Source organism: Cyphomyrmex costatus, unplaced genomic scaffold (assembly GCF_001594065.2).
Source record: "Cyphomyrmex costatus isolate MS0001 unplaced genomic scaffold, Ccosl1.0 scaffold205, whole genome shotgun sequence".
In the NCBI taxonomy this organism is placed as follows: Eukaryota; Metazoa; Arthropoda; class Insecta; order Hymenoptera; family Formicidae; genus Cyphomyrmex; species Cyphomyrmex costatus.
Genome location: NW_017276095.1, coordinates 1,229,164 through 1,255,089, shown reverse-complemented (window position 1 = coordinate 1,255,089; position 25,926 = coordinate 1,229,164). Strand labels below are relative to the sequence as shown.

Here is a 25,926-nt window from a genome sequence, read left to right as displayed (position 1 = left end):
TACATGAATTTCACTTTCTCTTATATTTTATAGTTGATAATATCTCCTATGGTAGAACGTTGACATTCATTAAACTTCACTCTGTATATACATTATTCTTAAATGGTAGACAGTATTAGAGTTTAGTATTAAAATCTTATTTGACTGTGAGAATTGTAATCTCTACTTTAATTGTTTATCGTAGTTACCAAATTTTGTTTCACTTTATGCCATTTAAGCGTACAAATAAAATACAATTTTAGATACAAAAAAGCTAAATTTTTCATACTTTAAGTTAGTCTTTCTCAATTAGCTGATTTTATTTGCAAAACTGGAGCAGGTACCCTCATTAGCTCACACAAATTATTTCTAATTGGACGTAAATCTGCGATTGGTTGTTCCCAATCTGTCGCGTTCAATTTTATAAGTATATTTGCTAAATCTTCTTCTGCTATATCCATCTCCTCTCCATAAAGAGTCAATGTTTCATAAGTACGTATAGCCGTTGTCTTTCTTAAGCTCGTATATTTGTGACACAAAAATATACTTAATTGACAAAATGCTCTCTTTGCAACAGGCCCTCGTACCTAAAAATATGCAATTCATAATATTCAATAAGATTTGATTAATATAACGTTCAATGAAACAATTAAAAATATTTAAATTATTATGAATTTTGACGTGTGTATGTGAGAGAGAATTTTTGTTTTTAAGAATATGTTTTTTTGCATTTTTAACTTCATTTGTTTAAAAAATCAAAACTAATTTAATATTTTTAAGATTACATTCATGTTCAGTGTACCTAAATTAGTAAAAAAATATGTATGTACGCCTTTAGAAACAATATGAAAACGATAAAATTTTGTTTCCGGCATAATGTCATATCATGTTTCTCATCAATTTTTACCTGTAGTAACTCGCAGAAAACATTTATACTACTAATGAGTAGTTTTATATTGTTAGAATATTTAATTTCCTGTTTTAATAGTGTCAATGTACGCTCTGCAATTGTATTGTTTTCATCGTCTAAGACAGACTGAATGCAACCTGAACTCAACAATCGGTCCAAGAAAGCCAACATCGATGTTATCATTCTTTCATTTTTATGATTTTCTTCAAATATGTCTAATATTTTTTCACACAAATCTTTTAAACCTGTCTCGTTGATCTCTTGTAGATAAGTAAATAAAGAAACACTGGAATATTTTACCTGACAATAGATAAAAAATAAGAGATAGTTAGTCATAAATAGAAAATTGATTATATAATTAATAAAATTATAAATCCTATTTAAAAAAATCAATTAATAATCTTTTTTTTATCAATTAAATTAGCTCATGCACATAAATATGTTTGAATAATATTAAAATAAGATATATGAGAGAGAGAGAGAGAGAGAGAGAGAGAGAGAGAGAGAGAGAGAGAAAGAAATTTCTATAATTTTTAATAAATATTAGATTTACCAATGACTCGCTTAAGCCACCGACGCTAAATATAATTCCGCGTAACAAATTCATTTTATACGGTGGAAAATTCAACATCTTAATAAATCGTGGAAATGTTGCAGATTCCATTCTCCATTCGATAGTTTCCTTACATTCATTATAAGGAAATATAGCTTTCAACTCGTTATGATATGGTATATTTACAAGTTGCGGGTCACTATAAAAAAAAAAAGAATCAGTTAATCACAATTATTAAAAAATCTTGCCAATATTAAAATACTTCGTGTTTCATTTCTTGCGTTTATATGAATAAAAAAATTGATGAAAAAAATTCCAGTAAAGACAACATATTTTTACCTATGTATAAGGGCACTGAATACAGTTCCAGCCTGAGCTCGAATTCCATCTATCCTCTCGACAGCTTGTTGTGCGATACCACCAATAATAGCAGTCATTAAATCCTCATTCAATACAGAGAATAGTTTTGCTTGCGATACTAGATTCGTCATTACCTGATTAACGTAAAAATTTTAATCGCAATCAGTTCTGTGATGCGTATTGATAATAAAACAATTTTCTGCAATGGAATACGTACGTGTAGTCCAATCATTGCTGCTTCTCTCACCCAAGCGCCTATATCACCACGACTATCTATTGTATATTCTTTAAGAGCCAATAAATAACAATCGTATATATCTGTGGCAAACGATTGCCATTTGTCTGAAAAAATTTATTCGCCATATAGCAAAGTGTTAATTATCTATACATATAATATTTGAATAATAAAGATTCACCAGCTTCATCAATTCCTAATGTTTGCAGTATCATTGTTAAAGAGTGCAAAGCTTCTTTTCTACTCTCCGCCCATTTCAACGTATTTTGAGATATATGAGTACATGTGATTAATGAATTTATGATATCTTTCACCCTTTCGCGAATTATGAATAATGGGAAATGTCCTGTGAAAATAAAATTAATTGATTAAGAAGATAGGTTAAAATTAAACATAAAAAAGAAATCATAAACATTTGTTAAAATATTAATTTATAAAAAAAGTGATTGTATATTTCAACAAATTCAAATATATGGTCCATATATTTGAATTTGTTTATATGATTTCTTTTTTATACTCAATTTTGATTTATCTTCTTAATCAATTGTTTTTATAGATATAAACAAGCAAAAAGTAAAATTAATGAAATAAATAGAAATATCTTCGCACACATAAATAGAATGTATCCTTGGACTTACCTATCGCTTGTGCAAATCCTATTCTAATGGACTGATTACTCGATTGTAAAGATTCCAAGTAACGATTAACTATAACACTTCGAGCATTGTAATCGATATTCACATAATATTCTAGAAAAAAGTTTGTATGTGCTTCGGCTGCTTTTAATTTAACTGTCAACACTTCGTGGCTTAAGCATTCTTCTAGTAATTTCTGCCAGTCATCTGTATTATTAATAGATATTATACATAAACAATAGAGCAAAAGCAATTTTCTAACAAGTGAAACTTATTTTAATTATTCATACATACCTACAATATCCATAAAATGAACGGGAAAGTGAACAATGGAACATTTCTTTATTAATATGGAACAAGCTTGTTTCATTAGCTCTCCCCCAAGACCTTTAAATTGTCCTCTATTTCTAATAGTGCGCACTATATCCTGTATATCAGTTACAGCCATGGCTCCTAAATAAAAAAGTCAATCTTGCTATAATCTATAATAGATATTTACAGAAAAATAAAAGCTGATCTCTCTGTATATAATTTTACCATAGACTTATATATTTAGATTAGACTGTGGACTCAATATGATAGAAAGAGATGAACCTGATATATATCCCGAGCTATCCTTGTTTTTGTTCACATATGCGTCCTGTCCGTGAATATCGCATAAATTTATGTAAAAACCCTACGTTATTATCCGTGTGATTATACATGTAAGAGTGAGTAAACACAAATACGATGCTGCTCAGCGCTGTTTTCAAACATGGAGGCGAGAAGTCGGCAGTCTATTTATTATATATAAGTCTATGGGTTTTACATATTCTTACCGATAATACATCCAATTTCATCATTAAAGTAATTGTATAAAGCTTCAAGAATTTCTGCAGTGGCTAGTACTGCACCATGTCTAACATTCAAGTCAATAGAATTCAACATATCTAACAAAGTCGGTAGTACTGTATTTATCATGTAACGTGCATCAGTCACCGTCAGGTTAAAAAGTGACTGTAACAAATTATTAATGTCAGAACTGAAAATTTATAAATTTCGACATCATAAATGTTTAACCCAGCGTGATTAAGGTGTTAAAATATTACGCAGATGATTTTAAAGAGCTAATAGTTTTTACGAAATGGTAGTATTTTAGATAATATTTGATAAAATTATTAGATAAAAACCACTAAGAATATACAGGGTGTTACAGAATGACCGCTAAATATTTCGTGTGCTGATAGAGCAGATTGGATAGAAAAGTTCTCTATCATTTTGCAACTTTCGCAATAGTTAACAAGATAATTTAATTATTAAAAATTGCCGAATATTGGTTTTCAATAATTTTTTACTTAACTATCAACTTTATAGTTTTTGTTTTTTTTTTTTGTAAAGTTGATAGTAAATAAGTAAAAAATTATTGAAAACCAATATTCAGCAATTTTTAATAATTAAATTATCTTGTTAACTATTGCGAAAATTGCAAAATGGCAAAGAATTTTTCGATTCAGTTTAGTCCGTTCTACCAGCACATGAAATATTTGACGATAATTCTGGGACACCTTATATTATAAAGTATTTTTATTTATATTATAAAACAAATATATAACAAGAAATAAATGATAGATTAAAACTTTTCGGGTCATTATGATCTAGCTTCTATGACACCGGGTTAATTAATATTACTATCGAAACTCGAACTTACTCTAGCTGAAAGCTCCCTGATTGCAGTATCCCAATGTGTAACCTTCTTTGCTACTAAATGATCTATTAAGGGCTTCTTATATTCTTCATATTGCGCGATTTGTACGCTAACGGATAGTATTATAAAAATCAACCAAGTAATAAGAAATATCGAAATATTTGTCGAATTCTTTACCTGATTTTGAGATATGTATGACTCCTTACGCCAACTTCAAAATAGTCAGCAACAGTCAGTATATCTATACCATGTGGAAAGTTGCCTTGTCTGCCAACGTTTTCTTGAAACGCAGCAGACGCCGCTCTCCTACAATTTATCTATCAATGCACAACATATTACATGAATTAAAAATGCAATGCAAATAGAAATTACGTATATATGTTTATACAATACACAAATTGTACCTCTCTATCAAAACATGTTACAACTAACAACATTGCTGCAATTTCTTTGACATAACGTTCAAAAACATGCGGATCGTAGGCTCTTGGAAAAGACCAACATATATAGCAGGCAGCATCTCTGATCAAATAACCGATCGATCCATAAGCTCTAGGTTCGTCAAAGACTAAGGCTTGCAGAACCACGGGAATAACATCGCTTAGACGATGAGGTAACAATAGGCCACGCCTTCCTGAAATATACATAGTAAATATATACAAGTGAAAGAACAAAAATTGTAATACATTTGTAAATGTAAAAGGAATATACCAAGTTCCGCGAGTGCTAAACAACCACCATGCCATGCTGAATCTGATTCACGTCCAGAAAAGAGATTCAATACAAAACCAAGAACATCGTCAGCCAAGTCTACCGGCAATCTTGCGGTTATCCTGCCAATACCTTTTGCTGCAGACCACCTATATGTCGTATAATAATACATTATAATACAATGTTAATTAATAATGATCATAAAAAATATATAATAATTATTTATATTACTAAATATATAACTACAATATTTAATATACAATAATAATATAGAGTCTCATTGTCTATGACATAGACAATAAGAGCTTCTTAGTCCAAGGCTCAGCGAGATTTGGTCGCTTTTCAGTTTGGTTTTGCCAAGCCCTTTTTAGTTCATGACGTCTATAGACGTCAGAGACATTCAAGGAATTAATGTTGTCTCTAATAAATGACTAATACATGAAATAGCATCTATGTACCTAATAGTAATTGCTTTATCTCGTAAACCCTGTATGAGTTGCTCTATTATATCTTCAATGGCTGGGGGAATCTCCTGATCTTCATTGTCGTTCGAAATAGTTTTTTTAATACAAGTAACACTTTCAGTATTATCAATATTATTCGCTTTAACAGTAGGCATGATATTTATTGGTCGACTCGTCTTTTGATAGCGCCAGGATGCTAACTTTGTTCTCAATAATATCAGGCCTATCAAATACGTAAACAATTTTATATTTTTTATATTTTTCAATTTTTTTATTTATAAAAAATATATATACGAAGTCAAACATATCTCAGAGCTTTTAATACCTATACGCTGGACAACTTTAATTCCAAATTTTCTAATCAGATCTGCTGGATTGTCACTCAATCGAAGTTTCAACATATTATCAAGAAGCATTTGGCTGTATGGTTTAACATCTTCTCTGGCACTATGCTTTAATATTGAGGCTATTACAGCCAGAGGTCCATGTCTCAATGGATCATCTTCTATACACTAAAAAAATATATAAGAAATACTTAAAAAATCTGTAACAAATAATAATACAGCTAATCTACCAATAAGTCGTACAAGATGTCCCAAAATGACCATCAAATATTTGGTGTGCAAATAAAGCGAACTAAACTGATTGTGAGTCGAAATGTCTTCTACCATTTTGCAATTTTCGAAATAGTTAACAAGATATTAATTACTAAAAATCGCTGAATATTGGTCTTCAATTAATTTTTACTCAAGTATTTATTAATTGTATAAAAAAAACAGCAAATGACAAAAATTGTTTATTTTCTTCTCGTAGAATTCTAAGAATTTTTTCAGAACTGCATTATCTTATTGGCAATTATTTTTACCAATATGAGAAAATTCGGTAATAGAAACATTCTCAGAATTCTATGAGAAGGAAATAAACAATTTTGTCACTTAATGTTTTTCTATAAAGTTGATAGTAATTGAGTAAAAAAAATTTGTAATCCAATATTTAACGATTTTTAGTAATTAATATCTTGTTAACTGTTGAAAAAATTGTAAAATAGTAGATGATTTTTAATTCAGTTTAGTCTGCTCTACCATCATACAAAACATTTAGTGGTCATTCTGGGAAAAACATCCTGTATATACATAGGATGTCTCAGTTTCTTTTTTTAGTAAAACTTTATCTGCACATTTTATAAATAAAAACAAGAAAAAATATATAAATAAACTCATAAATGCTTTATTGAAAAGTTATAAATACTAAGATGTGTCCCTATGCTCTGTTAACAAAGCACCAATCCATAATTTTGTATTTTTGTTAAAACTTTTCAATAAAGCATTTATGAGCCTACGTTTATATAACGGTTTTTTTTTTATATAACATTTTTTCTCGTTTTTACTTTTAGAATATACTGATACAATTTTGCCAAAAGAAAATTGGAACACTCTATATATATATATATATATTCTTCCTTAAAGAGAAATATTACCTTTAAACACCACATGATCATTTCTTTCAAATATAACTTTTTAACATCCGATCTTGTTAAGAAATTTGCTATTAAAAACACAGCTGCCACAGCGCATGCATCTTTTAACAGGCAATATAATTTGCATATTTTTAAAATTCTGGAACATACATTATATAAAAGTAAAAGCAATATATTTTGTCGTCTTTTAATAAAATTTTACTCCATGGTTAATAGCATCAATGACTAAACGAAAAGAGTCTTTAACAGCCAAGTAACAAGATATTCTTGTGTAATGCAATTAAATATTACATAATTTGTCATCAAAATTTATTGAATCACTATATGTTTTAATCCAAATTGAGGCCCTCTTCAATATAATTAATAAATTTATATCCACAAATTACATAAAAAAATTTATATTAATAATATAGCTTATTCTTCTAACAGAAATTACATATATGAAAGTCAGTATGATTTAATACGTTGAATCTAATAAGAAACATCACCAAATTGCCAAGTTTGATCACTATACGCACAAATTACATAGTTTGATACCTGATTATGATAGTTTGTTCTGGATTTACATTCTCAGACGTCTCTAGGCGAGATAAGGGAAATGGTATCTTTGAGATAATGGACAACCAGACAAGCAAAACGTATCTAGTTTCCCATGTTTCTACATCATTTGAGTCTTGCTTTTCTAGCATTCTTAACACAGGCAAGAGGTCCACTACTTCGTGTGGCAGGTAAGTAACGATTCTCTTGTATGTCTTCACGGACATGATAATAAACAGATACTTGAACGTATTGTGCTTGACGTTTTCCGGACAATCATCGTCCTTGATAATCGACAACAGAGATTCTAGGATCCTCTCAAGATATGGATCTAAAAGCTGGTGTTGATCTTGATACTCAGATAGAATGAAATTGAAACGATCCCTGTTTCGTTCTACAAGACTCGTCAACAAATTCGGCTGCCTTAACTCCGCTATGAGAGCGGTCACCTCGTCCACCTCCTTGAATGTGCTGAAGCCGCATCCCACCCTCTCCGGGTCCGCGCAATCGTTCAGTACCATCGTTCAAATCTTGTTAGGTCCACTATTCGCTCGTAACTCGCCTAGATCAAACCTCGTAATGAAACGTTCGTCGTAACCATGCACCAATTTTTGAGATTTTGACAGCTCCGGTTCATCAGAATTGCCAACGCTTATGGTGGAAATGTGTAATTATTCCATTGCGTAGGTTGGCACCACGGACCACGAAGTAAAAAGAATTAAGGAGACCAAACTCAATAGTGAAAAAGATTGGGCTCGAAACACGAGAGGTATGTATGTACGGTTTACTTGACGCTACAAATGCTTCGATACTTTCGATTGCCCAATCAGAAGAAAGAATTTTACTAACTAACCAATCAAAAAATACTTTGAAGCGTTCGTAGCATCAAATGGACCATAGCCGAGGTCTGTTCTTTTTGTGACAGTTGCGATCATGTGACAGTCAATACTTCCAACTTTTCCCGCAAGGACATTTAAACGCGCTAAAACTGAAAACGCATCTTCTCTAAAGTCACTAGATTCAATACTTTTACGCAAAACACGGCCATAAAAAAATTATTTTCAAATTTACGCATTTGTATATACGTATACGTACTTTTATTTGATGCTACAAATGCTTCGAAGCATTTTTTGATTGGTCAATTAATTCTTTCAAAGAATTCTTTCTTCTGATTGACTGCTCCCGAGATAACGAGGCGAGAAAGATAATGCACAAGAGAAAGAAAGACGGTAAGTAATAGATGGTGGTCCAATATAGAATTAGGAAAGTCTAAAATTGTTTTTTAAATTAAACATATTTTAAATAAAATATGTGTAACTTACTCTCTCTAAATTCTTTGGTTCTCTAACTTTAAAAAGTGAAAATTAAACCATAGTCTTGATAAAGAATAGTTTTCTATTCTAGTTAGAATAAGTTCAATGGTTTACACAAATAACAGTTCATTAAAATTAATGTCAAGAAACTTTTAAGTAGAATGATATATATAATGCGACGAGTATATATACATATATATATATATATATATATATGGTATATATATTATGATTTAGTCATGTAATTAGAAATAACTTTATTTTATTAAAGAAAAAAATTAATTGCAATAAAAGCTAGAAATACATCATGTGCAAGTAAAATATTTCTAATTTTCTCTCCTATTATTAATAGCAAACTCTGATTTCAACCTCTTCAGAATCTCTTTTCGTTGATACATGACTTCTTTGTGACACAGTAGCGAAAATACAATTGGGCATTCATACTGTACGGTCTCGATGCATCTCGTATCCTCCGTGCCATCCACTTCATATCTAAATTGCGAAATAGACTCCACTAAAAAGCAAACAACCCAATTAGAATATCCAGTCTGTCCTAACACAAAGTTGGAAGCTTACCTAGTATCCAAAGAGGGATTAAAATAGATTGAACATTTTTAATGTATTTTAATTCATTTGAATATTTAATTTTAATTCATAAATGAATATTTATAATTCATTTGAATATATATAGTATATCATTTTCTATTCATATAAGAATACAAATAATTATTTTTCATGGATTTAGATGAATTGAAACGAATTCAAATATTTATATATTCATTTTTTATAGAGATTCAATGGTCTAATATCATTTTTTATTATTTTCCATTTATTAATTTATTTTATTACAATTGAACGAAATTGGTTCTCAAAATCTAAATAAAGTAATTTCTTATGTAAAACTCTCAGCTATCTAAAAATATTTATTTGAATATAAATGCTTAGGCTTATGTAGAAAAACATTTTTTCGGAAATATATGATTTTCAGTACTTTTTCACAAAATTTGAATCAATTAAGACTATTTTTATTGAAAAGCTGAGAATTTTTTACATAAGAACAAGCTGTTATACTTTTATATATTTTGAATATTACTATGGAGTAAAAAAATATGATAAAAATAGATATTTTCAAAATATAGAAAAATTTAAATTAGTACTAAGTACGGTACGGCTAGACGTACTTCGCTTTATATATATATATATATATATTGTTTACGAATATCTTTTCAAATATAATCATAATAATATTATATATTATATTTATAATTATAAATATAATATATTTTTCTAAGCGCGCTCTATAATTTATTTTCATATACATATCTATACTTTTTTGTTCTTGTTCTAAATATTTTTATAAAATTCCTGAAATGATTAATCAATTTTTTAGCTGCATTAGCGATTTATGCGCGAATGATTTAAGGAAGACAAAATGAAATTGATTGCATAGACTGATTTGTATGAGGCGGGGCGAAAAGGATCGCAAGCAGTATCCACTTACAGCAACCAAAGTCAAGAAAGAAGCAAGTTAGATGTCTGGAATTGATGACGTAGCCATTATTGTCCGGCTTGACGGCGTAGTGTCCGTGCGCTACATTACGGATCATCGGTAAGTGACTTAGATGTTCCGTATATCGTACGGAATATTTCCAGTGATCGTAATTCCCACCTTCATCGAGCACGGTAAAGTCCTCTCTGTGTCATGAATTCAAATGGATGAATCAGATTCTACATTATTAAATTATGAATGATATTATTCTCTCTCTCTCTCTCTCTCTTTTTCTCTCATAATTTTTGTGCGTAACATATGGTTATTTTAATAATTTAAATTTTTTTATTTCTTCATGACTTTTATTATTTTAAATTATATTGTAAAAGGCATTTATTTTATATTAATAAAAATTATGAATTATTAACTTATACACTGTATTATTTAGAATTGGTAAAATAAATAAAAATAAATTATTTTATTTTATTCGAAGTGAATCAAATAATTTTTTATTCCTTATTAGAATTGGATTAAATAAAAGGAATAAATATTTATTATTTAAATTTAAAAAAATCGAATTATAAATAAATTTGTATTAAAATCTTATTTATTTATAAATAAATAATAAAATATCGATTTTATGTCTATCCTCGTTATATAATATAATATACTCTTTTTTCCTTTCTTTTTTTTCTATTAATACAACATTGATCTCTTTATTTTAAGGTATCTTTTATTTTAAAGTTGTCTGATTCCTACTTACATTGTTGGATTTAATTTTTTCATGTTGCTAAAATCAGCCATAAACTCCCACACTAGTCTAGGATCCGATTTATTTATGATGCCCTCGAACACCACTTGATGTTTCTTCTTATAAACAAATAGTATATAAAGAAGCAAAGCGCCTAAAATGCTGTGTAAAATAGATCTCGTTTTCCATTTCATGGGATTGAAACTCATCTTCTGTGTGTGTCAATAAAAAGAAAAAACTAATTGCAAATAAATCAATTCTCTTTCTTGACAGTGTTAAAATATTCAAAACTCATTCACATTTTGTGTGTATTGAAATTGATTTTGAAATCGAATTGTTGGCTCTTTTAATTTTTGGATATTTAGATATCAAAGATATTTAGAGCTTTGCAGCGTTTACTTTTTAAAAATATTCCTTGTATATCTTAAATCATCAAAAAAATTATTTTTTAGTGTTTTAATAAAATTTAAGAAATCATGCACACAAGGATTGGTGTACCAATCTTCTTGAAAATAAAATTTCAGAAATGTTATCGAACTAAAACCATGTGACATTGTTCAAAATAAACGAAGTTTGAATAAAAAAAAAGGTTTTAAAGCTTGAAATTTCGACTTTCAAAAGGTTTTTATAATTTTTTAGTTCATGTAAATTTAATAATTTTTATATATAAAAAACTAAAAGTTGAAAAAAAAGAAGTTTTTTTCTTACTTTATGGGTATCTATTATGTACCAAAAAGGAATTTACGAAAAATTTCGACTATCTAACGTGAAAGCTTAAAGTTTTTCTTAAAAATTTAATTTTTTTTAAATGTTTCTATGATTTTTATTTCTGAGATATTCGCAAGTTGGAAAAGAATATTTTGATTTTAATTACTCATAACTTAGTTAAAAATCATCGTGCCGCAAAATTAAAGAATCAGATTCTTAAAGCTGAAACTTTGCTTCATCGAATGGTATAATCGCTAATTTTTTAAACGTACAATATACAATTTTGAGCTAATAAAATATCGCAGAACTTTTCCTCCAACCTAATAATTAAAATTATAGAAGACACAATATGCAATAATTGTAAAGCAGATACAATATATGTATATATATCTGTATGTGTTATACATACATATACAGTCATATATATGCAAAATTAGGCACTTACAATTTATAATTTTCTCGTATTTTACGTAAAGTTAAATATCTCAGAGAAAAAAAATATAGATTAAAATACGGATACATTTCGGAGATGTTTATTTTTAGATAAAATACATGAGTGAAACGGATAGAGAATAATACATTTGGTATTCAAAAAAGACACAATTCCTTTCACAAACAAGATACAAAACAGAATGCAAGAGTCCAACGTGCTCGAGCGTCATTTTACAAGAAAATAAAATCTTTGTAAATAAATAAGATTTTACACTTACCGCTGTTGTAAGGATCGTCTGATTGGCGCAGGTTCGTAAATACTTCGATTGAAAGTGTTATCACAAAGCTCGGAAATTTCGAGAAAGAGAGAGAGAGAGAGAGAGAGATGAAGGAAATCTCGCCGGCGAGATAACGGTTCTCCGCTTGTCGTGCTCCGATCCCACAGCCCACACTGAACAACACTCCGTCCGGTATTTTTTTTTTCGCTACGCCTCGTCGCTACGCATGGTTTGTACGAGTATATTCCAGGGCCGGCAATAGGCCTATTTCAGAAGTGGCGATAAAATAGAATTCCTCAACGCGCTTCGCAAAAACTCGGTTGGATACATCTCAGAAGAAAATTATCCTTGGGCGATACATGATAAAAATTTATTCAGATTTTATGTACAAGGTATTTTTATGTACAAAGGGCTATAAAATTCTCTGTCTTCGTAGTCTACTTGTCATCATTAGTTTGTTCTTTTTTGTCGAGCATAGACTTTACTCGCGTCTGTAGCAAAGTATTCAAATCACGGAACTTATTCATAAAATTCAAGTTCAATAATCTCACTAAGCCGTTTTGATAGCTTGTTGCAAGCCACAGGTAACTCCAGTCATTTGGATTCCAAGCCATCTAAAAAAATATAAAAAGTGTATTTATTTCGTCTTTTATCAATACTTTGTTTCTAGTTACGTAAAACTTATAAAACGCGCTAATTTATATATATAATACATATATACGCATACAGGATGTTCTGCGAGACTTCTCCAATCTCGCATACGAAGGTAGTTGGGATCTAGTAAACACAAAAGTCGTATACCGTTTAGCAATATTCGCAATAATAATCAAGATATTAAGTTTTGCATTTGTACTAATAAGAGCACGCCGAAATACTCTGACCGCTCGAAGTATAACCCGGTTCAGTTTATCAAACATTGGCTGCATATTGGAGGCAAGAGGGGAAGCGCGCCGTTGCTCAGCGTCCGGCATCGCCGCTCATATGCCTCGTTATCTATTTCTAGAGAACATACTAAGTGATCCTTCATTTTTTTGTGTGTAATGTATTTGTAACATCAAATTCTTTTACCATTTCTTACCGTTTTTTTTTCACGAATCGTGAGAGTCTGTCATAATTATTATTCACGATTAATTCTTTATACATTCTCATTTTAAAAGTACCTTATTAGAAAATTACGATACTTGAAATACTTATTATTATACATAATATGCTACGCTTTTTTGTAATAATACGATAAAAAACATCTACTCTTCTTCGATTTTATATAGATTAGGCTGAGTCCACAACCTTGCTTTAAGAGGTCATAAGCCGTAAAGCCGTAAGAAATTTACCAATCATAGTTGAATGCGAGAAAAATAATTTTCTGTGATTGGTCAATTTCTTACGGCTTTACGGCCTCTTATAGAGCCACGACTTATAGAGCCTCTTATAGAGAGCACGATATTATGTCAAATATCGTTAATAACAAAAAGCTTTTTTTATAATTATGTGGTAGTAAACTTCGAATTTCTTAGATATACTTAGAAACTTAGATATAGGACTTTTATGTTTATTTCGATTCCAATTACCTTCCTGTGCGAGATTGGAGAAGTCTTGCGGAACACTCTATGTATATATATATATATATATTTTTTTTTAACGTATATTTTTATATTATGTGAGAAGAAAAGTAGGTGAAAATTATTGCTGACATATACCCTGTTTGCAGAAGTAAATGGATATTGTTCAATAGGAATAGACATCAGTTTGTCATTATTCAGAGTATCCTTATTCGGCTTACTACTAGCGATATATTTTTCCAAATCCTGTAGAAAATTAATTAAAATTATATATCAAGAAATAAAAAAATTAATCCGACAACTTACCATTAAATTATCATGGAATACGATTCCAAAACGATCTTTGCATTCGTTGTAGGTTTCTGGCATGTAGTGATATTCCTTGGAATATCTCTTTTTATCTTCACTTTCATTGTTTTCGTTATTTCCAAGTTGCTGCTCTTCTAAGAAATCCATCGCCTCGATAAAAGAGTTCAACTGTGATAAACAAAAAAAAGTTATTTAGGCGATCTGTTTTAAATGCCTCATCCTGTATAGTAATAAGGTATTATAATAAAATATGTAATTGTCAGAAATCTTATAAATAATAATAACGATGTAAGAAGATACAATTTTCTACCTGTCTTTTTTTAGGCAATATTTTTTCTGAATACAACAGTTGATGAGGAAAAATAGTCATTACTTCTCCAGCTGAAGTGCCATGTGCAATACTATTAGCGTGATCGGAAACGGCGAGACTCTAAAAAGTTGAACGTTATTTAGGAGATTTTGCGATGTACAATTAGTTGTTATTTGAAAAAGGCAAAGATAATATCATATGACATCCTTACATAAGTTGGTGAATTGGTAGCTAAAATTGGACAAAATTTGTATCCGTATTCTCTCAACGGTACTGTCATAGTATGCGTGTAATGGTATCTGAAAAAATAATCGTATTAGAAGAAATTATAATTGTTATCAATTATCATCCTTGCTTGCAACAAAATATATTTTACCCAAGTGCATCGTCGAAACTAAGAACTGCACACGGCCAGTTTGTCATCCATACACCGTTCGATACTATGCCTTTTTTCACATAGCTTTGCGGTGCACTCGTGTCTTCTAAATCCCAAAATTTATAAGATTTGTCTACACTCGCGGAAGCAAGGAATCGACTATTGCCGTATGGAACTAATGCCACCACTATGTAAAAAGGTAAAACGATACGTTTTTGCATATATACTTTCTATTTCCTTATGTGAGATGATATGAGTTTACTTACTGGTAATTGCGTTGTAATGAGCAAAGAAATGATGATATGCGTTTATAAATTTTGTATTCATCCGTAGGTTGAGCAACAGAGGTGAGACAGTCGTAAGATGCCACAGTGCGATGTAACCATTCGAGAAACCTGCCGCGATGATGCTAAAAAGATATATTACTTGTATAATATACAATGATCTTTGAGTATTCTAAAAGAGTTAATCTAAGAGCTATTAATTTAAGACGAAACTTTATATAACCATATGTTCAAAATAAATTAATTTCAAAAATATACAGGATGTCAAAAGAAGTAAAAAAATTTCTTTTTTTCAAAAATTTTTTAAACACTGGGGTTATTTTGGTGATATTCGAAATTTCGTTACAATAATCCGAATGATTTTCGAAATTTTTGAAAAAAATTCTTTCCTTTTCAATTTGACATATATTGAATTTTTGAAATTAAGCTGCTTCGGATATATGAAAATATCCGTTTCTTAAATTTTAAATTTTCGTCTTTAATTAATATGAGTAATCGTTTCTTAAAATCTTTTAGAATATTTCGAAAGATTGCTCTGTTTATGAAAATTTTATGAAAAATAATTTAGATTACAAATATTACCTGTGTCCATGTTCCTTCGTCCAGGATAGCTTAGTACATTGCCAATTTTGTTCGTTATTATCGTACATAAAGGTATTTACAACTAGTGTCATCACTGGATCAGTCTTATAAATCGGCCACCTTGATGCAACATCAAAATTTCATAAATAACAAAAAGAGGAGTAATAATGTGTAATCAAAATACGACTCACGAATTATTTTCCGTTTTTTCGAATTTAAGTTCATCCGCAAACGGTAGCGAATAAATATTTATACATCCGTCCGAGCATGCAGCTGCAAGTAATCCCATTCGCTTGATCTTTCTTTCGTCTGCTTTATAATTGTCAAGATCGACATCCTGATAGCATCCCGATGGACACCATTCTAAACACCAAATTGTTCCGCTATTATGTGCAATTGCATAGGCTAAAACGGGTGATCTATTCTTGCTATTAATTCTGAAATAAATGTAGAATATAATTCCAACAACGTTATAAATTACAGCAATGTCTTTAGTTATTTACTGATGATTTAAAGATCCAATATCCCATATCTGCAGAACATTCGGGCCTAAATATTTCTTTCCCACAGTATATTTACTTTCCATCGTGGGATGTGTGCTAATTGCGACGTATTGAGTCGGATTTTTGGACCACATTGGTAATGGAATGGGCAACCACGCTAACGCCCATACAGGACCACCGACAAAAAATGTTGGCACAGCTAAAATAATATTAGAATTTAATTTAACTATTCTTTTTGTTAAAATTGTTTCCATATATCATAGCATGTATAACAAATATCGTAAATTACTTTCATAGATATCACCCTCGAATCTATTCATGCGCTTCCAACTATCGTTATCAGAACTCGTTTTCGATGAATTGACGTTTACACACTTGAAGGCCATTGAAACTGTTAGTTCTGGGAAATACCTTGCGGCATCATTATTTTTCAATAACGTAAAACAATTCGGCATATCATCTTTGAATAACGCCAATTCATAATTTTTCTGCTCACTGTTACAATGTAAATAAATAAAATATATATATATGTTATTCAAGTAAATAAAAAATTTGATAAAAAATCAATTCCGTTAATGTAATAGTACATTGTGTAACAGTTCAATTAAAATTAAATTTAAAAAGAGAGAGACACAAGCTAATTATATTTACAAATCCAGAGTCCAAAGTAAAGCTGATTTAAAAAGTTCGTTTGAATGAGGATTTTGCGTTATCTCTTTATCCAAGAAAACCATTTTTCGGTAGATTTCTAAAAATTTTTCAGAGATTCAGTCTTTTAAATATTTAATTGTACATATATGTATATGTAATTATTTTGCTTAAAGAAATATGATAACGTGTTAATAAACAAGAAGAAGGAAGCTAATAACGGTCAAAGCTGGATCACAGTGATTATTATAATTTTATACACACAATTATAATAAACACTGTGATCCAACTTTGACCGTTATTGGCTTCTTTCTTCTTGTTTATTATTGTTTATCAATTGTACGGTCCTAAAAAGATTCTAGTATAACGTGTTACATAAATTCTATCTGCGACTTCGTTTACATGTGATTTTATATTAATTTGTACAAAATAATTTTTATGAGTATATTTAAGCAAAGGAATTTACGTATTTAAGCGATTTAGGAAGCACACAAGGATCATCATTTTTCAAATTCAATTTTGCTTATCTGAAAATTATAGTTAAAATAATCTGATCTGTCTATCCAGGAAATATAATTTTGAGATACTTTAACAGAAGAATTGAAATATTTTAATAGAAAAAGCTACTGTTGATTTCATCACTTTGTCGAGTTTTTCTTAAATTAAAATCAATTATTGTTAAAGTCATGACTATTACTTGCACTACAGAATAAATAAAATTTTCTATCGTAAATAAGTAGCTTATTGTACAGTGTTTATGGAGTGGAATACTATACAGGGTGGACTATTTTAACTTACTCAAACAAATATCTCCAAAAGTATAAAAGATACGAAAAAATGTTTTGGATGAAAGATGGAACGGTTTCGAAAGAAATGTATTTTAGTCATGTTGTTTTTCTTTTTAAGTGGAGTCAAAAAGATATGAAGGTCATCTGTATTTAAAAAAAATGGAATTATATGATTTCTTTTACATAATATGATTCCTTTAATTATTCTACGTATCCAAAAATTCTGAATATATTTTAAAAATATCAAGATAAATATATCAAAAACCAATTTACGAGACACTATATTTTATTTTATATTCATTTTATATTTATGTATCTACTTTAATACTTTTATATGCAGCATAATTAGAGAAATCATGTTATGTAAAAAAAATTATATAATTCCATTCAAAAAAGATGACCTTCATATCTTGTTAGCACCTCTACTTAAAAAAAGCAACGTGATCAAAATGTCCCTCCCTCCTTCAAAAGCGTTCTATCTTCATGTACAATAATTTTTCGTAACTTTTACACTTTTTGAAATATTTACTTAAGGAAATTAAAATAGAACATATCCCCTGTATAACACCTCACTTCATAAACACTCTACACACGCACACAATATAGTCTTTACCATAAAATTTTACTTATTTTTTAGTGCAAGTATATATTCTAAGAGTTATAACTTTAATAATAATTTGAATATAAAAAAAGCTCGGCAAAATGATAAAATCAATCGTTGATTTCTTCTGTTAAAATGTATCTTAAAATTATATTCCTCGAATATCCAGATTATTTTTTAATTACAATTTTCAGTAAAGTAAAACTCAATAAAAAAATAATCCAATAAACCCTGCATGTTTTCCAAATCACTTAAAATGTATAAATTCCTATATTAAAAATTAAAATATAGTTAATCTATTATATATTCGACTCACTTGTATTGTCAGATTTTATTTTTGATAAATGATGACTATTGAACTTTCTTTTTACATCACATTCAAGTATACTTTCATCCGACAGATACTCATCTTCCTCTGTCTCGTAATCAGAATATTTTTCTAAGTCATTGTTGCCGGAATGAATTTCTGTTATATGATCTATAATCTTATCTCTAGAATCTGCAGAAAATTTGCAGATTTTACACATAAAATTCTAAAAATAAAAAAATATTGTATTTTTTTCTATATATAATACTTAACTATTCTTCCAAATATGATAGATATTATGAATCTAATGGTGTATATTGTGTGGTATAGTAAATTAGACAATTTGTACACCGTTTCTCAAGCTGTGAACACATTTCTCAATTTCTAATTTTATATCGATCGCAGTTCTGTACTCATGTACTGAGGAGGATCCGAAATTAGAGTCGAAATGTTTACAAAAATTTGTCAATAAAAGTTTTATTATTACACACACACAAACATCCTGTGTTAGCTCGTATAGGCATTAATATACAACATTAGATTCAATCTATTAAGTCTAAGATTATTACATTTATTTAGATATTATGAAATACAATACCTCTTGTGGAATGAAATCACATTGATAATAATGTTCACAAATGGTTTCATAAGAGGAACACGTGAAAGTACATCCTATATGCTTACAAGATATGACACCCGATTCTAATTCTTTTTTCCACATAACTTTCCAGATGCTTGGTATTTTTTTCTTATCCGTTATTTGTACTACATCGTTCTAATAAATATATATTAAGTGTATTAACATACATTGTAACACGCACGTATATACTATACATACATGTTAATATATTTAATATAGTTAAATAAAATTAATCAAATTTATTAAAATTTTCTCCTTGTTATGTATATATTGTAAATCCGTGTAAGTATATATACGTGTGTGCGTGTATGTGTGTGTACTTATATAAATTTATACACATGTAACAAAGAAAATTTTAATAACAAATGTGAATCCAAACTCTTCAGGAAACACGATAATATCTTTAAATATTCTTTACCGTGCTTGAATTTTGCTCTTTCAAAGATTTGGTGAATTCCAATATCCTTGGTACTGCTCTGTAATTACAAAATATGTATATATGTATGTATGATAAACGCGCGCGCATGTACCTATTACATTAATAAGCGTTCAATTGAAGCAATTTTTAATACAAATTTTGTATTTACTTTTCTGCTGCTTTTCGTTTAGTTCTTTCTATTCGTACATCTGCTTCTTTAATTTTATTTTGTTCTAATTGTCTGTGATAACGTTCATGTACTTCCATAGAGGAAGGCATCATAATTGCATTGCAAATGGGACATGTAATCATTAACGCTTGTCTTTCCTATAATAATGAAATAGATAAAACCTTTTCTGAGCCTTTTGATTATTTTTATAAAAACCTTTAGTAAAAAAATGCCACATATTTGCACATATATATAATATAGAATAAATAACTATGCTTTTTTGCTTACTTCTTCTGATTTACCACAAAATTGCATATGTGATATGAAACCACCGACACTCCGTTTTACAGCCTCACATTTTTCACAAGTAAAAAATTTCTTTTTTTGCTTAAGAGCAGCAGTTAATACTTTCTTCAACAATTTTATGTCATTTTCAAAGTCCTGTACATATAATCAAATTTATTTTTCATATAAACTTTTATTAGTAGTACAAAGATCTACAAAAAAAATGCTTTATTAAATATATATATATTTTTTATTACCAATGGCTCATCATCCTTTCGCCAAGCCATGTTATTATGGTAATTTAAATTGTGTGATGACCACTGTTTCTTCGATATTTCTTGGTCGCATTTAGCACAAGTTACCATTTGTATCTGTAAGTAAAAGATTACTTATATTTTAATTGTGATATTTTGGGTAATTATGAAGGAGACGGGCAATCTCACCGATTTTAACGAAATTAGGTTTATTCGACACGTTTTTTTGTGAGGCGAATATGCATACTATCCTTTTTTCCTTTTTTTAAAAAAGGTAATTTTGTTGAGCATTTTGTAATGTTAAATATCCCTTATAAATCTATATGTATCATTATATATACATAATATATATACATTATATATATATATATACATACATTCTTATTATATTCTTCTTATTATAAATCTATATATAGGGTGTCATTAAATCACCTATCAAGAGCAGGTAGAGTAGACCGAACTGAGTTGAAAAGTCTTATTCATTTTGCAGTTTACGCAATATATAACGAGATATTAAACCTTAAAAATAGCCGAATAAACGCCATTATTCGTCCGGCCTACTATTGCCGAATATTCGCCATCGTTAACTTGGCGCGCGGGAAATGGGAAGCGCCACGCGTCGAGAAACCGTCGGGAGCCTCTAAACTCGGACGGCGCGCGCCTCAAGCCATCCCCGCGCTTCGCGACCCGGGCGCGCATAGAGAGCGATTTGAGGGGTATACACGCTTGGCAGTAGTAATGACACTTTGTATATCATTATTCATTACATATATACATACATTTGTAAGCTGGGCCGAGAAAAAATATCGGACGCTCGACACGATGTCGGGACTCGAACCGAGGACCTCGTGTATGTAGTTCGAAACACAAAAGCCACCGCCTTACACGTAGATATCTTAATTGATTATCTTACAACAGATCGGCCAGCCTGAAATGTCAGGCGTCCCGAATGATCGTCAAACAGTGATGTTTATGAGAAACTCACGGGGGCTCGTAGCCTTATCGGAATCCCGCTGAGTAATTCACTGTCGATAAAGTTGAGAAGCGCGTGGTAATTCTCACAGGGACACGTAGTCTATTTCGAAATCCTGCTGAGAGTCCACTGTCCGCTCAATAAACCTCAATTTCTGAGGGAAAATTTCTTTTTGAAAAGTCAGGTTTTTTCTTGCTGAGGGAAGTTGGTTGTATCCCACTTCTGAAGCTGTAAGCTGGGCCGAGAAAAAATGTCGGACGCTCGACGCGATGTCGGGACTCGAACCGAGGATCTCGTATGTAGTTCGAAACACAAAGCCACCGCCTTGCCGCGGAGCCACACAGCCCGACACGTAGATCTTAATTAATATCTTACACATTCTTATTATATTATTTTAAAGACGTATTTTTGAGATAATTTTATGATGAAAATTTTAATATAAAAATGTCGAGGCTATAATAGTTTTTAAATTAATTACAATTAAATTTCGCTAATCACAGAATTGACATTTCGCGCGCTCAGGCATAACGATATGACAAGTAGTGAATGTACCACGAGGACCTTAATATGCAATATTTTTCAGAAAGTTTGAAAAAAATATTTGTACATTTTGAATTTTTAATTATTATACACATATGCATAATTAATATGGATAATTAATATCTTAATAGTAAAATATCAATTCTCAATAGCAAGATATTGCGAATATATCAACTATTAAAATAAATTCGTAACTATGTTCATTTGTCTCGAATGGTAAAAAAAAACATTTGTATTTACTATAAGTAGTTCTATTCCAAATAAATCATAACACATGTGGACAGAGGTGCATGTGGAGTAATGCTAAAACAAAATATAATATATCCTAGCCGTGGGTTATGATTTATTTGGAATAAAACTACTTATAGTAAACAGCTTTAAATTTCATACACACTAATACAATTAAATAAATCAAATAATGAGATCATTATCACGTGACCTATTCTAGTCTGACTTACATGTTCCCATGTCCCTCCATTAATGTAACAAATTTCTTAACCTGAATAGTTGTCAATTTTAACGCTTAATATGTCGATTTGCAGGGCAGAGCGACACTTTTTTTCTGCCAGATCTGTTAATTTCGTGCAAAAACGTGTCGAATAAGTCTAGTTTTATTAAAATTGGTAAGGTCGTCCATCTCCTTCATAATTACCACATTTGATAGCATAAATCTTTAAGATATACTGCAACCTACAGCTTTTTCAATATGTGGAACGTTCAAATCTATAACATCATTTTTGGTATTCACTGTACAACTTGTTGCATTTGTATCATCAGTCTCGCTACTCTCCGTTCTCGATCGAGAAACGTGTGTTGTTAATCCAGTAGTGTATTCGGTATCTACCAAATTTTGTAATGGTGTGATTTGGTCTATGGAATCATTTATCACTTTCCTGGGTCTACCCCTTTTCTTTTTTATATTTTGTACTGCAAATGACTGGCTTTGTTTATTATTCTTGACACTTCCTCGAGGGCGTCCCCGACCGCGTTTTTTATTCCGGCCTCTTGAACCAAGTGGTCGACCTCGTTTTTTGACAAAAATTTCCTCTTCCGTACTGGTTTCATCGCTCATACTACTAACTGTTCTAATTTTATTTGCACATCTTCTATCACGTGTTATGGATTCGGTTTCAGGAATCTCTTGCAATATATCATATTTATCTTTTGAGTTCGTTGGTGTGATTTGGTCTATGGAATCATTTATCACTTTCCTGGGTCTACCCATTTTCTTTTTTATATTTTGTACTGCAAATGACTGGTTTTGTTCATTATCCTCCATATTTGTCTCATCTGCACATAATTGCGTTGAATTTGTCAATTTATTCTTAACTTCAACTAATTTCGACTTCTTGTTATTGTCTTCGATGGAAACTTTCAAATTTGTAGGCAGTGATCTTGTCGGTTTAGCTGGTAGTACAGTTACTCCATTCTTGATTTTCTCAGTTTGTTTATATTTCGCTGCTGTTCTCTCATCTGATAAAATAATATACTGCTCGTTTACAATTTGATTTTGTGTTTTTATCGACAAGTTATTATCATCAGTTAAACTTCGGAAAAAATTATTTGTTATAATTACATCGTTTATTTTACCTCGCTGGAAATCTTTTTCATTTTGATCAGATATAGTTTTCTTTACATTAGCATTATCCTCTACTGTGCATGATTTATGTAATGAACTTATGCTCCTGTTTCTGAATGCCAAAATATCTGGGCTTTTGGATTTCATAGATGTTCCTGGCTTAACTGAAAACAAATACTTTTTTTAAGAATGTATTTTGGCGTATAACAGGCTTGCCACCAGCTCAGCTCTCTCCAAAAAAAATGAGAATGGTTTTGTATTCAAAATAATTAAAAAAACTCACTTTTTTTATTAAATTAATGAGAGGAAACTAAATTATTTTTTTAAATGCTGAGCAACAAGTTTGTTCAAATTTAATTAAAATTGTACAGAATTGTAATATTGGTACTTCATTATTTTGAATATATTATCTTGTGACAGTAATACTTCTTTCAATATTCAATATTAAATCTAAAGGTATTTTTAAAACCAGTATCACATTAAGAATACACATTTTAACACGTTTGGCAGAGAGGACTACAAATTTCTGTTATAGTACACCAACATTTAAATTTAGAAATTGAAACAATTCAGGAATGAAATAAGTATCTCTGGAGACAAAATTAATATTTTTAAATTAAATATATCATTATTTAATTTAATTTTATTTATTATGTGGACTATTCCCATATTCTAGAGACTCTAGCGTTTCATAGCACAGCAGTGTCATTTCTTTTAACCATATTCTGTGAAAGAATTATTCAACTTATTCAAATCTACTCAAAGAAAAGGGATAAAAAAAGACAGCAAAAAGTTTTAAAAAATATATAACTTATTAAATAGAAATTGCAGTAAACATAGAAATAATACAATTTTAGCAGAAAAAAGTGAGAATATTGAGTTTTTCAGAGCAAAAGTGAGCCTTCTTCAAAATAATGAGTAAAAATGAGAATAGTGATTTGGTGGCAAGCTTACAATCTAAATTTTTTTCTTTAGTAGGATATTCAGGTATAAATTTAATTTTACTGTATTCTGCAGAGTAACTAACTTACAAGATTCAGGTACTTTATTCCTATTTAAATTTATTTCACTTTCGGTTGCATGAATCTTCTGTTCCATATTATCAGTTTTGTTAACTCCTATACTGATAAAATTGTTACTTGGATTTTGAAGTAGATTTTCTAGTACACAGTGTTTTTCTAGAATGGACCTACTTTTGCAGTTATTGTTATTTTTTATGTTAGGATATTGAATATCCAATGTTTCATTATGCTTTCTCTCAGTTTCCAATAATACAATATTTTCGTTTGATATAGATGCTTAAATTGAATGAAAAATTGAAGATGTCATTGATAATGTTGTCTTAAAAGTATAATTTTAGAAAATAGTATACTTACAACTAGCTGCATCACTAATACAAATATTCTCCAGTTTCTTGAAATCAGGTGGAAACATCTCCAAATCGCATTTAGCTGCTGCATCAAACTCTCTATGTTTAGAAAAACATTTACTTTCTTTAAGCGACATGTCATAAGTTATCCTATCTCTTTTATAGGGTAAAAGTAGTTGTAAAGACTGAGTCTTCTTACACAATAATATGTGAGAAGAGGAAGTTTAATTTTACCTACAAACAATTATTATAATTTTAATACTTTTAACCACATTCTTGGGCCTCATCTCGTAACATTTTGATGACAAAAAATACGAAAAAAAAAGAATAAGAAAAAAAAAGAAAATATGAGGATTTGAACGTGGAACATATGATATTACAACATAATCTTCTGTCCAGAGCTCCAAAAGCACACTCAAACGTTTCGTTTACGAAAAACTCGTTACGTGTGTTCGCGGTATTCCCACTGAAGTTTTACAATTTTCGTAGTTGTAATATTAAATTATAGTAAAGGTACATAGAAAACCCTAGTTACCTCAAATTTGGATAAAAATAGAAGCAATCGATGTGTATTCCCGTAAAAATGCACCATGAAGCAAACGTTAAAGTCGATGACTATTCAGGTTAAGCCCTAAACATAGTGGATGCACTTAAGCTGGAAACACAATAGGCACAGGCAATACGCATAGGCAACAGGAAATAACGAGCCATCCAATCAGAGCTCTGAGGTATAAGCTCGATATTATATCCCAGAGCTTTGATTGGACGGATCGGGAATCTTTAAGATCCGGGGTTACCCCGGATCAACAATAGGTGTTTTAAGTCTTAAACCGTGAAATTAACTAATTACAGTCGAATTCGAGGAGAATAATCGATTATGATTCGTCCATTTCTTATGGCTTAAGACTTAAAACTC

General features: G+C 30.0%; 3 protein-coding genes across 8 annotated transcripts; all 3 read right to left on the bottom strand.

Annotated features, from left to right (window-relative positions):
• Positions 1-202: 202 nt before the first annotated feature.
• TBCD (tubulin folding cofactor D) lies at positions 203-8,162 on the bottom strand. The gene is made up of 17 exons (XM_018539109.1): positions 7,546-8,162; positions 7,009-7,147; positions 5,857-6,043; positions 5,526-5,754; positions 5,068-5,216; positions 4,761-4,990; positions 4,534-4,673; positions 4,360-4,465; positions 3,491-3,668; positions 2,967-3,125; positions 2,676-2,879; positions 2,219-2,383; positions 2,020-2,144; positions 1,782-1,936; positions 1,443-1,641; positions 887-1,189; positions 203-566 (listed from the first exon to the last, which is right to left on the bottom strand). Exons 1-17 carry the CDS (start codon positions 8,064-8,066, stop codon positions 285-287), a joined length of 3,471 nt encoding a protein of 1,156 aa, XP_018394611.1. The 5' UTR covers positions 8,067-8,162; the 3' UTR covers positions 203-284.
• Positions 8,163-9,184: 1,022 nt separating this feature from the next.
• LOC108773318 (uncharacterized) lies at positions 9,185-12,594 on the bottom strand. Its single transcript, XM_018539078.1, has 4 exons — positions 12,517-12,594; positions 11,111-11,310; positions 10,360-10,553; positions 9,185-9,372 (listed from the first exon to the last, which is right to left on the bottom strand). The coding sequence occupies exons 2-4, from the start codon at positions 11,305-11,307 to the stop codon at positions 9,185-9,187; spliced, it is 579 nt and encodes a 192-aa protein (XP_018394580.1). The 5' UTR covers positions 11,308-11,310; positions 12,517-12,594.
• Positions 12,595-12,868: 274 nt separating this feature from the next.
• Positions 12,869-25,614, bottom strand: LOC108773396 (uncharacterized). 6 transcript variants are annotated; one of them, XM_018539181.1, is made up of 21 exons: positions 25,546-25,614; positions 25,018-25,109; positions 22,757-23,805; positions 20,553-20,666; positions 20,299-20,451; positions 20,011-20,168; positions 19,842-19,899; positions 19,382-19,558; positions 18,793-19,009; positions 17,091-17,187; positions 16,729-16,934; positions 16,440-16,638; positions 16,128-16,373; positions 15,937-16,056; positions 15,337-15,479; positions 15,071-15,257; positions 14,906-14,993; positions 14,695-14,814; positions 14,382-14,552; positions 14,214-14,321; positions 12,869-13,130 (listed from the first exon to the last, which is right to left on the bottom strand). In XM_018539181.1, the coding sequence occupies exons 2-21, from the start codon at positions 25,073-25,075 to the stop codon at positions 12,954-12,956; spliced, it is 3,846 nt and encodes a 1,281-aa protein (XP_018394683.1). In that variant the 5' UTR covers positions 25,076-25,109; positions 25,546-25,614; the 3' UTR covers positions 12,869-12,953. The 6 variants fall into 6 exon arrangements, 5 of the variants coding, with proteins under 5 accessions (XP_018394683.1, XP_018394685.1, XP_018394681.1 ...); XM_018539183.1 differs by lacking the exon at positions 25,546-25,614 and having other exon boundaries at positions 22,757-23,535; positions 23,653-23,805; positions 25,018-25,152; XM_018539179.1 differs by lacking the exon at positions 25,546-25,614 and having other exon boundaries at positions 25,018-25,152.
• Positions 25,615-25,926: the final 312 nt, after the last annotated feature.